Source organism: Rissa tridactyla, chromosome 2 (assembly GCF_028500815.1).
Source record: "Rissa tridactyla isolate bRisTri1 chromosome 2, bRisTri1.patW.cur.20221130, whole genome shotgun sequence".
NCBI classification, from domain to species: domain Eukaryota; kingdom Metazoa; phylum Chordata; class Aves; order Charadriiformes; family Laridae; genus Rissa; species Rissa tridactyla.
Genome location: NC_071467.1, coordinates 46788140 through 46804356, shown reverse-complemented (window position 1 = coordinate 46804356; position 16217 = coordinate 46788140). Strand labels below are relative to the sequence as shown.

The 16217-nt window shown below is 41.8% G+C and overlaps 1 protein-coding gene across 24 annotated transcripts in view; it reads left to right on the top strand.

Moving 5' to 3' along the window:
- The window catches only part of DTNA (dystrobrevin alpha), a 227400-nt gene that overhangs the window by 169315 nt on the left and 41868 nt on the right, over positions 1-16217 (top strand). For 19 of the 24 annotated variants that reach the window (XM_054189413.1, XM_054189402.1, XM_054189404.1 and 16 more), the window contains 4 exons: positions 64-169; positions 2660-2826; positions 5303-5428; positions 10624-10703. In XM_054189413.1, the coding sequence (XP_054045388.1) occupies positions 64-169; positions 2660-2826; positions 5303-5428; positions 10624-10703 (479 nt within the window). Of the gene's footprint in view, positions 1-63; positions 170-2659; positions 2827-5302; positions 5429-10623; positions 10704-12612; positions 12703-16217 lie in introns of all 24 variants that reach the window. The other 5 variants (XM_054189407.1, XM_054189399.1, XM_054189406.1 and 2 more) reach the window with 1 other exon arrangement.

Here is a 16217-nt window from a genome sequence, read left to right as displayed (position 1 = left end):
AAAATCATTTTGATGTGTCTAATTAGTGATTCTTTGTGCATGTTTGTTTGCTTGTTTGAGCAGAAAAAAGTCACATTAAACACTTTCTTGGATACTCTCATGTCTGATCCTCCGCCGCAGTGTCTAGTGTGGTTACCGCTTCTGCATCGACTGGCAAATGTTGAAAATGGTAAGTAAGAGCTGCTGCCAAAGAAGAGTTACAAAAGTAAACTTTTGTGTGATGATTTTCTCACTCTGTAGGTGGTTTTGTAAGAGCTACTGTCCTGAGTTCATTGACTTCCATTGCTATTTTTACAGTCACTGGTAAAATATTTAAAGAATCCTGTTCGTCATTTGGCCAGGAACATGGTTTAATTTTTGCTATGCTCAGGAAATTATCCTAATCATGTCCTTTCCTCCTGTGCTCTGGATAAGCAAAGAGTGATAGGACTTGATCCATTCACACACTTACATTTGGTAAAATATCAAGGCCACAACTTTTATTAGCTATGACATATGGCAACAGAGAAGGAACAGCTTGGCAGTTTCCGTTCATACAATATCCTTGGCAGGAGATGTCCAGTGCAGTGCAAAATACTAGCCAAAAAGTCCTTATGAAGGATCTCCTCCTAAGCCCACACTGGCAGACAATATACTCTGAAAAGGAGCAAGGAAGTTCCAGATTCTTCTTTATCCTTTACTTGTGTGGATGATGAGTATTTAACTGTGAGGTGCCTTTTTCTCCTCAAGGGGTGTCTTTCCCCGAAATGAGTAGATCACAGATACTAAAGACAGGAAGGGACCATGAAGATCAACCCATTTGATTATTGGACAGTGCGTGTTGCATGTCCCTGAAGAGTAGCGTCTTCCTCAGCCTTCCAACTTCTTGAGCACCTGGGGAAAAGTTCCCAGACTCACAAATGTAGTCCTCCAGCCAAAGCCTGTTTCTGTAGAAGGTGCTGCCACTCTGGAGGTGCAGGGACAGAGCTAGAAAGCCTGTGCATCTCATCGCACCGTGTGCGCCACCAAATTGTAGCTCACAAATGCTGCACAGTTCCTCGTGTAGTTCTGGAGGAGTTCCTCAGCTCCAAAGCAGCCTGCTTCTGCTGTCCACAAGGACCAGCACTGCCAATATAAAATAGGAAAAAAAAGACAAGACAAGAAATGCGTTTTTACTTTCTTGTTTAGCTGGGTGTGCTTGTTCCTAATGTGGCATTTCTTGCTCTTGATCATCAGGAGGCAGTGATGCTGACAGTCATTATTCCAACACTGTAAATCTAGAAAAAGGAAGATTTTAAAATGGAGGAAGTTTATACAAAAATGTTAAAACATTAATTTAGCAAGATAAATAGATTTTTTGGTAAACAATTTTCCAGCCCAATATTTTGCCTCAGAGGTTGTTTTGTAAGGGACTTGTTGAATATTCCTGTGTTGTTGCTCCCTTGAAGGTTTACCTGTAGCATAACTGAAGTTTTGGGACGCTGCAGGGAAAAAGAAATGGGGGAAGGGGGCCAGGAGGAAGAAAAGATCATATGTACTCGTCCTGTTGAGAAATAAAAACATTTATACCATATTTCCAACAAGAAAATGGGGCTGGAGAAAGGCTGGGGGGTTGAGGAGTGCAGCCATTTTTAGGTGATAAGACAAGGAGGAGGAAATTGTACACACCAGGGAGTGTAAGGTGATGTTCCTAAGTCCTTCTTGGCTACAGAGCTACCTATTTACCCCACCTTCTTCAAGCTCTTGTCATCCATCCCTGTCCCTCACCAGCTTCACACCATTTCCCAGCCTAAAGCACCAACCCTTCCTGCTGCAAAATTCTGGCAAGTAATTAAAACCTTGACGCGCTCAGCACTGATCCAAATCCTCCCAGGCTGAACCTTACAGTAGGAGAGCAGAAGGTGTCTGGGAATAAGGAGATGTTCAGTACCCTGTGGCAAATTGGGTACAGGCTGTAGTGAGAGGAAAGGAACAGAAATAGCAGTATTGCCAGGAAAGGGCTTCAAAACGTCGTGACTGGTGCCTTAGCATGCTCAGTGACTTGCATCCTCGTTAGTATCTGTTTCTGAGTGGAACAGAGAACAGGGCCACAAGAGTCCCTTCAAATGGCCAGCTTTCCAAATCTGGGCATCCAAAGCTAAGTGTTCAACTCCATTATAAAGGTACCGAAATGATGCCAGTTGTACAGATGAGACAGCAGTAATTAAAGAGACAACAACATGCCTAAGTATGTTTTTGTGCTTCCAGTAATGAGACAGCTGAGTTTGACTTTTCCTCCGAGGCGCATCGCTTTAGCTCCTCACAGCACAGCAAAACGTTCAGCTTCCCTCACTAACACAGCTGAGGGTGTGGTGGATTTTCCCACGTGTGAATTTCCTGTATCATGGATTCTGTGGGACACTGAACGCATTTTTCGCTGCTGCGAGCGGGAGGTGCAGGTATCAGCTCAGAAGTGACATAGGGTTTGTGGCCCAGCGTGGGAAGCGTAGCCCCTGGCTCAGCACAGGGAGCTGGGCGCCGACTCTAGTTTTCACGGGTCAAAGCTGCAGGTGGCATCTGATGCTGCGGATGCTAGAAACAATGAAGGGATTTACCCTTCGATTCGGGGCTTTGTCCGTAAACTTTTGCTGGGGGTTTCTCTGCTTTGGTTTACGGCTCGGCGTTTCTTTCTCTTGTGCAGTCTTCCACCCCGTCGAGTGTTCCTACTGCCACAGCGAGAGCATGATGGGGTTTCGCTACCGCTGCCAGCAGTGTCACAATTACCAGCTCTGTCAGGACTGCTTCTGGAGGGGCCATGCCAGCGGTTCCCACAGCAACCAGCACCAAATGAAAGAGTACACGTCATGGGTAAGGGAAGGCTCACGCCTCACTGCAGACTGCTTTGCCCTCCAGCCGGTGGAGAAGCCCCCGGCCGCAGCTCCGGGCAGCCATCCGGCACAGGGGAGGCTGGGAGCTGGGCTGCCGGTTTGGATCAGCAACCCTGTCAGGGACGCTCCAGCCTTGGGAGCCGTCAGGAGAACGCGGAGGTGGGAATGGTCCCTTCTGGGTGAGGATCTGGGGCGCCTGTGAGGGTGCGTGCCGGTGGGAGGGCAGTGCAGGAAGGGCTGGCAGCAGGGCACCAGGCGCACGGCAACTTCTCCCGTTCCCACAGGAGTCACGGTAAAATTGTCATTGGCTTGCTCTGTTTGGCTACGTGTAAATGAAGTGGTGAATACATAACGCTCATTCATCAATATTTTCAGTCGAGTGGCTGCAGCATATGCGTAGCATTTGGGATGGTCCTGGCACTGTAGATTTGAGCGTGGTCACAGGCTTAGATCCACAGTAGTGTTTACTGCAGAGAAAAACACATTTCAGTCTTTCCGTTGTTAAATAAAATAATTCAGTGCTTTTTCTAAGCTGAATGAGGGGTATCAACAGGTACGTTTACCTTCTCTAAAGGGCATCAGACCTGCAGGCGAAGCTCTCCATGGACTGGAGCAAAGCCCCAGAAGAAGCCCTGGGTCAGGGAGCAGCCCCATCCTTCAGGGTTCAAATCCAGAGACCAGCAGAAAAATCCTAACTAATCTCAAAGATTCCAAAAGCATATTATTATTTAAAAAAGAAAATTATGCATATAGCAATGACTCATATTTGTATAGCACTTTGTGTGTATTTTTTAACAGTTATGAAACTTAGTTCTTTTAAAATGTCTGTTTTTCTGTTGATGGAGGCAGGCAAGGGTTAAATTTGATGTGATTTGCTCTGTATGCCAGTCACATGGCTCTTCAATGCCTCCCAGCAGATCTGGGTCTTTAATTGTTTTTGTGGGTCCTAATTGCTGCTTGCTGCATAGACAGGAATGGCTTGAGTTTAGTCTCTGAATAGGAGAGTGCCCACTATGTAGCTCTGACTCCATTCCTAATAGCAATTTGTGCTATAAAATCATTTTTGCTGTAGCCGGGGAGCTGTAATTATAGGCAGGAAGTAGTTGGAAAACTTAAGATTCCTGCTCAGCAGAAGACAAAAACGTGACTACATGCCCAGTGGTTTCAAATGTTTCCTTGTCAGAAACAAATGTTTTGCTTCGAGTTTGAAATTGCCTTTCTGTAGCATTCATTAGCATTTGTTCAAACCTGGTTAGCATTCTCCATAATGCATCCGCATCGAGCTCCACGTGCAGGTTAAAGGCGTTCATGGGTGCAGTGGAACTCAGCTGTTCTCAATTCGGAGTGAAGTCACATTTATAATGAAAGAGAAAAAGCCTGAACTTTACATATTTAGGTTGGATTTCTGTAACAGAAATATTTCATTATTATCTTGATTACAGTCATAAGTCGGCACAGGATGTGTTTGTACACATACAATACCACTCCTGTAAAGTTCCAGAAAGATTTTTAAATTTCAGCGTGTAGAGCTGTGTTCGGGGGGAGGAGCCAGTGTAAGCATCACTGCCCCTGTTTTACTGGCAGAGAAGTTGAATCGGAGAGAGGTGGGTTGGATTCCCTGAGAATATCTCACACAGCCTAAAAGACACCCTAGATCTCTGAACCTTTCCTTAGAAAAATGTTCAGCTGCAGGAGTGTCCAAACAAAACTAGAAAGCAGAAAATAGTGATTTTTATTTTTTTTTAAGACTCACTGATGGGATTTCAGGGTGAGAAGCATGCTTCTTGTGCAGAACCTCCCCATCTTTTGGTGACAGTGACAGTACATCAGCCTCTTCTGCCGCGTTGTCACCATGATGGGGCAATTCCCACCATGTGTGTGTCTGAAATTTCCCGTTTCCCAGCATGACAGGGGCTGCAGCGGCCACGGGAGGTGGAAGAAGAGCTTTATAACAGCAGCAAAACAGTACAGGGAACTGAGGAGGGAAATACTAGTGAGGAGAAGGAATATAGCAGCCTTGTCCTGGCCCACAACTTAGTAAGGAAGCAGCGTCCCATACGGTGTATCTATATGGACAAGCATAGACAGATTTGTTCTGCTTGCTCTCCAAGCTGGCGAGGTACGAGCCAGCTCTAGTCCAGGTGACACGAACTTTGTGCTGTCCTTCCTTCCATACTACCCAAGCGCAGCATTGCAAAGAAGCTGTGGCCACTGCATCTGTCCATATAGATACACCTCCCCCAAGCCTACTCTAAAGGCCCCTGAAGGTAAGAGTAATCTTTCCTCCAAACTGAGTGGTCTTTGGTTTACCAGACTCTCAGGGCGGGAGGGGGGCAAGGGGATGTCAGTCCATAGTATGTAAGCTGTAGAGCTTCCTGTTGTTTTGTGCTTCCTATAGCAGAAACAGTATGCACCTTACTTGTCCAGATTACCTCTACCTTCCTTGTTCCTCCCAGAAATCACCTGCTAAGAAGCTAACTAATGCACTTAGCAAGTCTTTAAGCTGTGCTTCCAGCCGTGAACCTTTGCACCCAATGTTCCCTGACCAGCCTGAAAAACCTCTAAACCTGGCTCATATTGTGTAAGTATCTGTGTGCTGTAGAGAAAGTAAGCTTTGTTGTAGGAGTTGCTTACAACCAAGGATAGATACTAGAGCTCTGAACAAAATGGGAGGCAGCTGTGGCATATCAAGCTCAATGCATCACAGGTGCAAATTTGCTGATAGGGGTATTTAGTATAAAAATGTTATTCTGGGGTGACTTCACTTGAAAAGTCAGTGGGATGTGTACCGATAACCAAATATGGGGATATGGTGTTGGTATGTCACCATTCTTCTCAAGACGTAACCATGCAATTTCATGAGTTTTAGCACTTTGGGGTGTATTTGCACTGAGAACGTTAGTTTTGTCATCTAGAGGCTCTCAACTTCAGTGTATGGCAGGTAGGTCTTGACACAAAGCACCAGGGAAAAGGGAAGTCTTACCAATTTTGTTGTAATCGGTGTCGGAGTTCTCACTGACTTTAGTGAAGCTGTGGCTTCATCCAGCCCTGAAGGCTAGCTACGCGATTCTGCATAAGAGCTGTGTCTTTAATTGCCAAGTCACTTGAAAAGGGTCTATTATCTTTACATTTTGATATTTTGGGAAAGCAAAACTAGTTTTTGATCTAGTAGTTTGTGTCACTAGTTTTTCTCTGCAGGAAGCAAGAGACCCAAATCAGGGAGAAAACATATTTGTGCAGGGTGGGGAAATCATCACTTTGGATTTTATTTTTCTAAAGCGTGTCCACCGTCCATAGTGGCAGTTGCTCAGATTTTTCTCATTTATCAGTTTTACCTCTGCTTCCGGGGTCCTTAAAAAAAAAAAAAAAAAAGTTAAATTTTCAAGGAAAAATTAAGACAATGTTTGGAAGAAAGTTACAAATAAATTAACTTGGAAAAATTATTTTGAAGATACTGTCTTTAAAGTATTTCCCTTGCTCTGCTATACATCTTAAGAAAAGATCTTTCTTAACTGCCTTCCCAGAGGCCCTGGCTGAAGCATTTCAGGCAACAGCCATTAAAATTGTATTTGCATGCTCCATATCTGTGTCACTGGCTGCTGGAATTATTCCAGTCTGTAATTATTATACATGTTTACTTTTGTCAGTGCTGAATGTTCGTATATAGCATCTTTAAGGGCATCTGCATGCTGGCCAACGTGGGTCGTGTGACACCTGGAAAGTTCATCTAACCAGCCTGACGTTTTAAGGATAAATCATGCTGATGGTGTGGTTACGGCCGAACTTTTTCAATGCGTAAAAGAGTGCCCCGCTCTTCAAATGCGAGGTGCTTCTGACAGATAGATAGTGCCAAATCCCTGTTACACTTGGCTGTCAGATAACACCCTTGCACTTCTTTATGGAGGTGTAATGGGAGGATGTTCTGCTTTGGAAGAAATCACCCAGAGCTGGATCTGCTGAGCTACCCCACTGCTGTGTGTGGTGTCAAAGGCTGGCTCTGCTGGCGAGTCAGGGATAATTTCATGGGGCAGATTTTGGCCATCCTTAAGAGAAATGGAAAGAGACAGAGAGCATGAAACTGAAAGAGAAGCCTCTGTTCCCTGTTGGCTGGATGCCCTCAAAGGCCTGAGGGTATGTCAGAAAATAATGGGTAGTGAAAACTGGGCTACTGTGAATGGTTTAAAAGCATTTGGGCAAGGCAAGGGGAAGGTACCGTAATTGAGTAGGATCTGTTCCAAATCTTTGCTGTGAAATTAACACCTTCCCTTCTTCCTAACTATACAGACATAATTTAGAGTGATTGGATGTGAGAACAAACCATCATCAATTTTGTTTTATGATAGAGTTTCTCTTTATTCATAGATTGAAGGCAATATAACTTGGAAATATATATTGGCTATAATGATACATGAGTGAAAAACCTGTAAGTTGTGGAGGTAGCATGATCTACAGCATAATTCACGTACATTAACTGAGGGGAGAGATATGTTACAGTACCTCATTGAGAATATCTTCTCGCTGATGTGATTTTTATTTTTAAACATAATGGAAGTTGAGACAAACAGCTCTGGGCAGGAATCCAGGCAAAAAGGATTTTATATGTGCATTAAATGGAAGAATTTTGGCAGCAAAACAGTATCCTTTTCTTAATGGGGACAAGTACTCTCTGCGTTACTATACAGACTTTCCATTTCATCGTTATTCCACCTTTGAGTGGTACCAGACAGAAAGACTGCATCGGTTTTTTTGGTTTACTGGTGCCACACAAAAAACTCAATTAAGCAGGAAACACATTTAGGGCTCATCTAGAGAAATAGTTACCAAGGTGTCATTAATCTGATGGAGGAGCTCCTCCCACTGATGGAGGAGTCATTTTTCCTTTCTATATGTGAGATCGGCAATCGAAAAGAAACACCAGACTGCAGAGATGAGAAATGGTGTGGCCAGTGCATCACGGAGGGATTTTTCAAGTGCATTCTGCACTGGCCTGACTTCGTTTCCATCTGAGCCTGTGGGAGCATTATTTTTGACATCCGTGTGAAGAGGTTAGACCAGCATGGGAAACTTTGGAAAATTCCTCCTGTTTCATTTGGTTTATTACTGCGGGTATGTGTTATGCCAAGGCATGCATTTATTACATAACGTATTTCAATAGTATTAAGTCTTTTCTGCCTCCTTGAGGAAAGTTGATTATCATCATCTCACTTTTATCAGAAAAGTTAATCTCTCCCTTCCAGAAGTTTAGAAATAACCTCAGAAAGATATACATTTTTACTCAACAGCTGAGTTTTCATTTACTTTACCCTAAAGTCTGTTCTTGTCTTATTGCTTCACACAACTGTATATGTACATTTGAATGTCCATTTGATATTCAAGCTGAACCTGAGGAATGTGGCAGTGGGCATCAGCCTTTAAGAAACTTGCGTTGGGAAATCTCAGATTAGTTTAATATAGTTTTCTTCATGTAAGAGTTGACAAACTCATGCTAATCACAAAACCTTAGCAAAGCCTTGGAGTTTATAAATGTTTGTACACAAGAGTAACTCTGCATATGTAAACAGATCAATGAGCTTTTATGCATAGAGGCTCTCATGCTTTTTGCAGAATCAGGGCCATAAGAATGGAGTATGTCCAATGCACTACTTAGACCACATACATATTAAACTGACAATTTAATTAATGATGTCTTTTCCATTTCATTTTGGCTGCAAAAGAGATACTTGGTGAGTATTTTTCTTCTTTAGTACACTTATTGGAGGAAAAAGCTTGGAAGAAATGCAATAGTCTCATTATTACCAGTCCTTTTTATCAGAGTCCAGAGCCAAATAAATAATTGTCTCTGCATAGACAGTGAAAGGGAAGAGCTCTTTTGGGGGTTGGAAACTTTCTCTTCCACGACTATTTTGAGATAAAGCTTGGAGAAGACATTAACCTGAAGCGTGTATGTGGAGATCTGCTGAAGTCCGTGGGTGCCACATACCTTCTTCCTACTCAAGTCAGCAGAGGTGGACTGGGTGGGTGCAAGGCAGAGCAGAGTTCAAGCTCTGCCAGAGGACCTCTCCTCCTGCCACCTTCTCTGGGACAGCGTTGAGAACCAGCCTCTCCTCCCTTCTCCTCTGCTGTGTAGGACTCCACAGCCCAGGGCTGGACCCATCTTTCAGAAACCCCAGCCTGTGCCCAGTTAGTTTTTGAATGTGTTCACTGGCCACTGATTGCATTGAGAAAAGGAAAAATGCAGTAGTCACACGTAGTTGGTGTGTATTTCTCCTACACCAATTACTAGTTTACAGTTCCCAGGCAGCAAAATACTGGTTGCTTACCCATTAAATAAAATTAGTTTCTAAGTATCCAGCCTCTTCCTAGCTCTGATGGAGTCCATGAAAAATAATATTAAACACTTCTCCATAAGTACACAGAACACAAAGTGCTGCTTTTCAAATTGGTGACAGACCAGAACTGGAGTTTTTCGTGTGGGTATGCAGACGCAGGGTTAGGCTAAAACTATGTTTTCATATAAATGAATAACATACCATCTTTTTATTAGCAGTTTTAAACTTCTTAAAATCGGTGTGGTGTTGTCATGCTGAGAAATCCATTTGGACTGGTCAAAGACTACATTTATGCTTGTTTTTTAGCAGTTACAAAATAAGAAAGAAAATACATAGTAATAGTTCACTTCTGTGCAAAACTGGCTTTCTTCCTTTCTTACAAATGTTTTGAATGACCGCTTGTCTTGCACAAGTAGAGCCCAGTGAGTATCTTGCAGATGGGTACTATATTTTGATTTGCATATCTGCAGAATTTAGAAAGCAAGACAGATCTTTCACAGGGCTTAAAGGAGATATTAACTGTCTTGAAATCTAGGCAATTTGAAGTCTGAATTATAGATGGCTTCAGGTTCTGCCATATCTGTTTGAAAACCCTGTGATTTTAATAACATAGTTTTTCCAGAGTGTCTATGCTTTTTGCCCAGTGTTGCATAAGAAGTCCATTAAGAAGGGGAAATTTCTCCTTAATGGATTCAGAAGAAAAAAATATGCAAAAAGTATTTTTTAAGAGTAGACAATAAAAGACAGCAGAGGAAATATTCCTTCTCATTTCATTTTTAGTAAGAGCAGGAAATAAAGAACGTAATAATAAAACCATCATTATTAGTGGGTCCTCTTAAACTAGACACTTATTTTAAATTTTGATTTGGGGGTTTGATATACCAGTTGGAAAGCTTTGCAGTTAAACCAGTTTAGTACTACATGTATTTTATGGGACACTGAGGGCTGTGGGTACACTGTGGTCACTGTGTGGATATGGTACCATGGAGCTTGGAGCCAGGGATGACCTCATGAAAAGATGTGTAATTTATTGGCAGTCGCCCCCTGCAGACTTCCACGCTGCCACAGGGAACCTGCTAGCAGTGCTCAGCCGAGCTGGCTGGCTGCAGTGACTGCACCATGGACTACAGGCTCTGGAAAGAAAAAATGGCATAGTGGTTATTTTGCCCAAGCAAGGTGGGGGGGAAATTTGAGCAAGTTGCTTAAAACTCACCTCAGCACACACAAAAGTATTATTTCTTTCCAGGCCTAAGTAACAGTGTGTTTTTATCGACTTCTGGTTAAAAACACAGCATCTTTAATTTGGAATTCTTGCTACCTAAAGTAGAAGATGCTAGTAGTAACGTTACTTACACAAGAAGCTGATTTTATTCTCTGTAAATACTGTTGCTGATGAGTTTTCTTCTGTGCAAAATTATTGCAACAGGATATTTTGCCTTCTTCTAGGCCCCCCCCGACCTGTAACCAGCATGAACGACACACTCTTCTCCCACTCTGTTCCCTCAGGAAGTCCTTTTGCAAACAGAAGGTGAGTTCTTACCCTCGTTTGTGTTAAACCATTATATGAGAGTGGCAGAGGTTTCAATTTTCAATTCCCCCCAGAAAAAAACAAACCCAAAATAAAATTTACAGGCATGAGCAGAGAAAAGCCTTGCTTATTTTGGACTGATACCAAGATACCTGGATCGAGAGCTGGAGTTAGGGCACCCCAAGCTCCTCACAACAGAGCACGGAACTTCAGTTCTCATTTGAACCATTACGTCCCACTAAACATGCTCACATGCAACGTAGGCAGCCTCCCGTAGGGGCTGAAAATGGGCTGCCATTCTGCAGCAGCACTGTGGGAATAGAAACTGGGACATGCCATTCCCTACTGGGAATGCCTGCATCGTACTGCGAGATATGATATGAACAAAGGGAAAATGTCCTCATACTTGCAAGATATAGCAAGACCTCCTTACTCCCATTAAGCCATTCAGATTTTCATTAAAGGCTACAAGAGAGAAAAAGTAGTCTTGGTGTATGGTGACCCTTCAGCAAACAAACCAGTAAAGAGTGGTCAGAAACATTAATCCCAAAGAGAAGGTGCTTGCAGCTGAGTGTACTTTTTGGCCTGGTATTTTGACTCTGGCAGCCAAAATACGTGTGTAGCATTTGCTAGCTGTTCGCCAGATCTGTGTACGCCTACCAATGCACGCAGATGAGAAAGTGCCAGAAAAATAACTTCCTGCTGTACTGGGGAAGATGAGTGATGTGTCTTCCTTGGGTGCATTTTATTGCTTGGTTTCTGCTGTACATGTCAGTGCTTCAGTGTTCCTGAATAACTAAACACAATCTCGGAGTATGTGTGGCTACTTTTTTTTAACACCAAAACCAAACCCGCAGTGTACAACACTGCAGTGTCAGAGTAGAGATGGTTTATTACTACTTTGATTTATGAATTTTGTTACCAGGAGCTATAAACTGTAAGCTCTCAGGGTTATTTTAACACAAGTAGCTGCTTGGTGTGACCCAAGATGCTTTTTGAAAGCTACTCCCAACACAGGCCCCAAGACCAGATCTGCTGCCTGTGCAGGCAGGGAAACTGCAAAAGCATATTCATTTCTGTTGTTGGAGTATATGGAACTGTATGTGCCAGGGCAAGGCAGGATAATCTATTTGTGGCCTCTCCAGGGCGGGTCATTAAGAGCAATGTTCCTTAAGAGTGTAGCTGTTGCTTCTGTTTATCCCCAAGAGGTCCCTGTGCTCATTCAACAAACGTATGCTTTGCCATTTAAGGCCAGGGACCTGCAGTAATAACCACAGCACTATCTACTGTGCTACTTGTTTTTCTTTACATATGAAAAAAATCCTGATTATGTTACTTTTGTGTTCTTTAGTAATTCAATTGATTGTCTTCCTGAACTATCAGGATTAAACATATATGACCCCTGAGCCATTAGAATTCCGTTTCTCCTAGAGGAAGAACTCCTTAATGGCAAATCCCCTGAAGGCAGGAGACAAAAAAAAATACCCCACAACCATAGGTACCCAGACTTTCTTATAAGTGAATAGTATGACGTCCTTACACAACAAAAAGTTTCCATGATGCTGCAGCAGTCAGTTCTGGCTTTTTAGCGTTAACAGTACCCTGGTATGTAAAGCAATCACATTGCTTGTATATTAAAAGCTATTGTAAGTTATGTTTCAGTGACCTAGCAGGATTTTTAAGTTTTTGACAACTTATTCTCATTATTTTTATTTTCAACTCTTATAACTTTAATTTGCATTTTTTAATTCAAAAAATAAAATAAAAAATACCACACCAGCTGTCAAGTCAGTATCCGTTCTAAAATGGTTACAAATCGCCTTTATTGTCATGAACCCATTCTGAAAAGGCTGGTCTCTGTGTGTACTTTTTAGGGTATTAACAAGGTTTCGTTGTTTGAATCACTCAGGTTACTTGGGGGTATAAATGCAGCCAGTCCTGTGGCTGATGAGCATTCTCTTATAAAGCTGTATGTAAATCAGCTTCACAACAATTCACGGTCAGTATGAGAGCACTAACCCACTAATCGCTGTAGTTCTGTAGCTCATGCACTAAATCATTAGCATTTCTGCTAAACTACTAAAGATACTCTTTAAGGAAGACTCTGGTGGGCTAGAGGGTTTCTGTGGCTCTAATTAGTCTTTTGAATAGACTTCCTGCTGGCTGTGGGCTTTGCCAACTTCTCTTGCTTCTGCAGAGCACAAATCTTTCATTTTACCCTTTTATGTAGGATTAATATTCATGTATTTAGAGGAAGTTGGAAACACTGTTTTTGAAAACCAAAAAAAATACACCATTATGGTTTCATCGTCAGTGTGTGACTTGCCTGACGCGTTCTTGACTGAGGAACGAGAGAGACTCGCACAAGAGCCTGGAAATGACTCCAGGTCTCACAGCCAGCCTCCTCCTCCTCTTCTACAGCTCTCGCTGCTGGTGGTTACTGTTCTGCAGTTAGTGCCACTTCCCAATAACCTTTCCCAGACCCCTTTGCTTTGCTTTTCAAAATGACCACAGAAAAGGTGGATCTAAATCCTACTGAGACTAATGAAGACTTCCCGTTTACATAGTAAGCGTTGGATTTGGACTGATGCCTTTGGTTGCTGCACCCTTTTTCCAGCATTCCCTCTCATCTTAGTGACCTAAAGGAAGAGCCTGTTTCATTCTGCATAAAAGAAATATGCAGTTGGATAAGAACAGTTTCCCCCCCCGCTTTTTTTTTTTACTGTGGAGTCTAATGACCTTTCTTTTTTTCTTTTTTCATTAAACCATGAGTATTAGCTATAATTCAGCAAGAAAGTACTGAGACCAAGGTACTTTTCTGCTAAATGCCAAGTTCTTCAATCTGTATTAGACTAATAATGGTATCTTCATTCATTCTTTTAGGTTTTACTATTATTATTGCCCTGGGAAAATCAGGCCTCATTAGTGGAAGCTCATCCTCTCGTACATCAGAGAAACAGACTATGGCAGCTCTGTTTGCAATTGTGATGATTTTATATTAAATGCTACATGACTTATATAATAACAAAAATTGTACAAACTCGGGGTGAAATTTCTGGCTGAACGTAATCAATGCTGAAAGCTCTGCTGGCTGCGTTTTCACTGCAGATAACTGTTACTTTAATTTGTGTTGCAGTCTAGTCCAGAGGTTTCAGATAGCTTTAAAGAAAGTTTTTATGTAATTAGAATGTTTATGCAAAGGAGAATTGGCACAGACTGTCATTTGTAGCATTACTGTGGTATTTATTTCAGCTAGTTGTGTTCATACAAAAACATTACCATTTGCAGCCAGTTTCTCCTTGTAGCTGGAAATGCTGAATTCAGCACAGCAAGTCATTCTGCTGCTGGAAATGGATATGGTCTCATAAGTTCAGCACAATATCGTCTTCATTTCTGGATTCATGGGCAAGAAAGGGAAATGAACTGGGAAGGAGAAGAATCTTATTAGAGGAAAGATCTTTGATAACTAGTAAATACAATGACAAATTGTGAGGAACAACTGCAAGGAGATTGAACATTATATGTTCTTTGCAGTGTAATTGCCTCTAAAGCACCCATTTTGGGTGTGTATGCAATTATTACAAAGCTCGAAGGAGGTCAGAGTCAGGCTTTCCCTGAGGTGCTTCTTAGTTTCTTTAAGCCACTTCAGAATCAAAAATCCCTTTAAAATTTCTCTGATTGCTTTGCTTAGTTTGGGCCACCATCTCCATAAGAGAGCTTTCATTAGGAGGTTGGCATAAAAATACAAGCACCTTTCTTCTAAACACATACAGCATGCAAATTGAGATCAGCAATGTGCTCTGTACAGCTCAAGAACAACTTTAAAGCACTTATATTAGAAAAGAAACAAAAAATCTGTGGTCTTCTCCCAAATACCAAATCACAGTCATTTGCTGCAATGACAGCTAATGTGTGATTAAAACCACAAATCCTGTAATTTTTTCACTGTAGCTAATATTCAGTTTTTAATCTCCCATTTGGTTTTGTGATCTCTGATTACCTAGAGGGCAGCAGAACAAGGGAATATTGCTGCATAGTCAGTAACGCCCTTGCAAACCCAATGAATTGAATGTGTTATGTCAAAACAGGTAAATTGAGCATTATAGAAACTTCTGTCCAGTCAAGAGGAATAACTCCATACCCTGAATTAATGTTTTCTTCCTTATTTGGAATCTTTTGTTCCCCAGCTGCAGTCTGTCAGTGCTGCCTTAAAGTACATAGCTACCATAGTAATGGATACCATTGCTTTCTCTATAAATGACGTCTTTAAGCTATCAAATTATAGAGCTACGGTGGGATGAGATGAAACAGAATGGGTTTTGTTGCATTTTTCTCAGCCCTCCCCCCCTCACAGATAATACATTTAGTTCTTCTGAAGAAGTAATAAACTGGAATAAATGGAGTGATGCAGCACATTCTGATGAACTTGAAATTACTTGGCAATTCTGTGGTAGGCAGATGGAATGCGTGATGGTATTAAATGCCCAAAGCCAAGGAGAAATTGAGTCTTATTTAATGCTGAATCAGAGTAGCTGGTGCCTTTTTTGAATTCCACATAAAAGCTAAAAAGAATTGGATGTTCTGCCTGGGCATAGCAAGAAATTAGGCCAAATTTCTGGATAACAACTAGCCTTGGAGCAAAACATACTGGTTGCCACTGCTGTTGTCCGTGTTTCTATCTCTAAGTGTGGTATATTTGAACTGCATGTTGTTTTCAGAACAAGATGAGAATCATTATTTCGTGGGCAATATTCTGCCTGGTAAAGGAAAGCTTTGTATGTCTTACTGTTTAGTAGCCAGGTAGACACTAAAGAGAGTATAACACACCAATATCGTTAGGTCTGCGTCTTTGTAGATATCTGCTCAGAGTTGGAGGTTTTGTCTCTTAATTTAGATGGGGAGCATACTTCGGCATTTTACAAAATGTTCCATTTTAACAGGGGTATATCTTTAAAATCTATGTTACAGAAAAACTCACTGTGACCAAAACAATCTCTGAAGTATGAACTGTATTTTGGGGAAGATGTGGAGGATGTAGGAAGATGTGGAAGAACAAGAAGGACAAATGTCAGCCCTTCCAAATGAAGGAAGGTTGAAGTCAGAAACAGGGACAAAGATAGAAGAGTTTATACAAGAGACAGTTTAACCTTGGTATCCAAAGATACTGAAATTATGAAAGAATTAGTAAGCACCTGGAGGATAATAAACCAATGAGAAATAACCAGCATGGATTTGTCACGAAAAAATTATGTCAACCCAAACTAATTTATTTCATTGACAGGATAACTGGTCCAGTGGGTAAAAAAGAAGCAGCAGATATGATACAGGTTGACCTTAAAAGGACTTTTGACATAGTCCCAGGTGACACAGAGGTACCCAAAGGAAATATGAACATGGGGAAATTAGTATAAGAGCAACATTGAAAATCGGTAATTGCATTTTCAAAAGTTTTCTGTTGTTCTAGGAGGACATATCAGCTGGGATTCTTGAAGGCTATCCTAAGTCAGACACTAT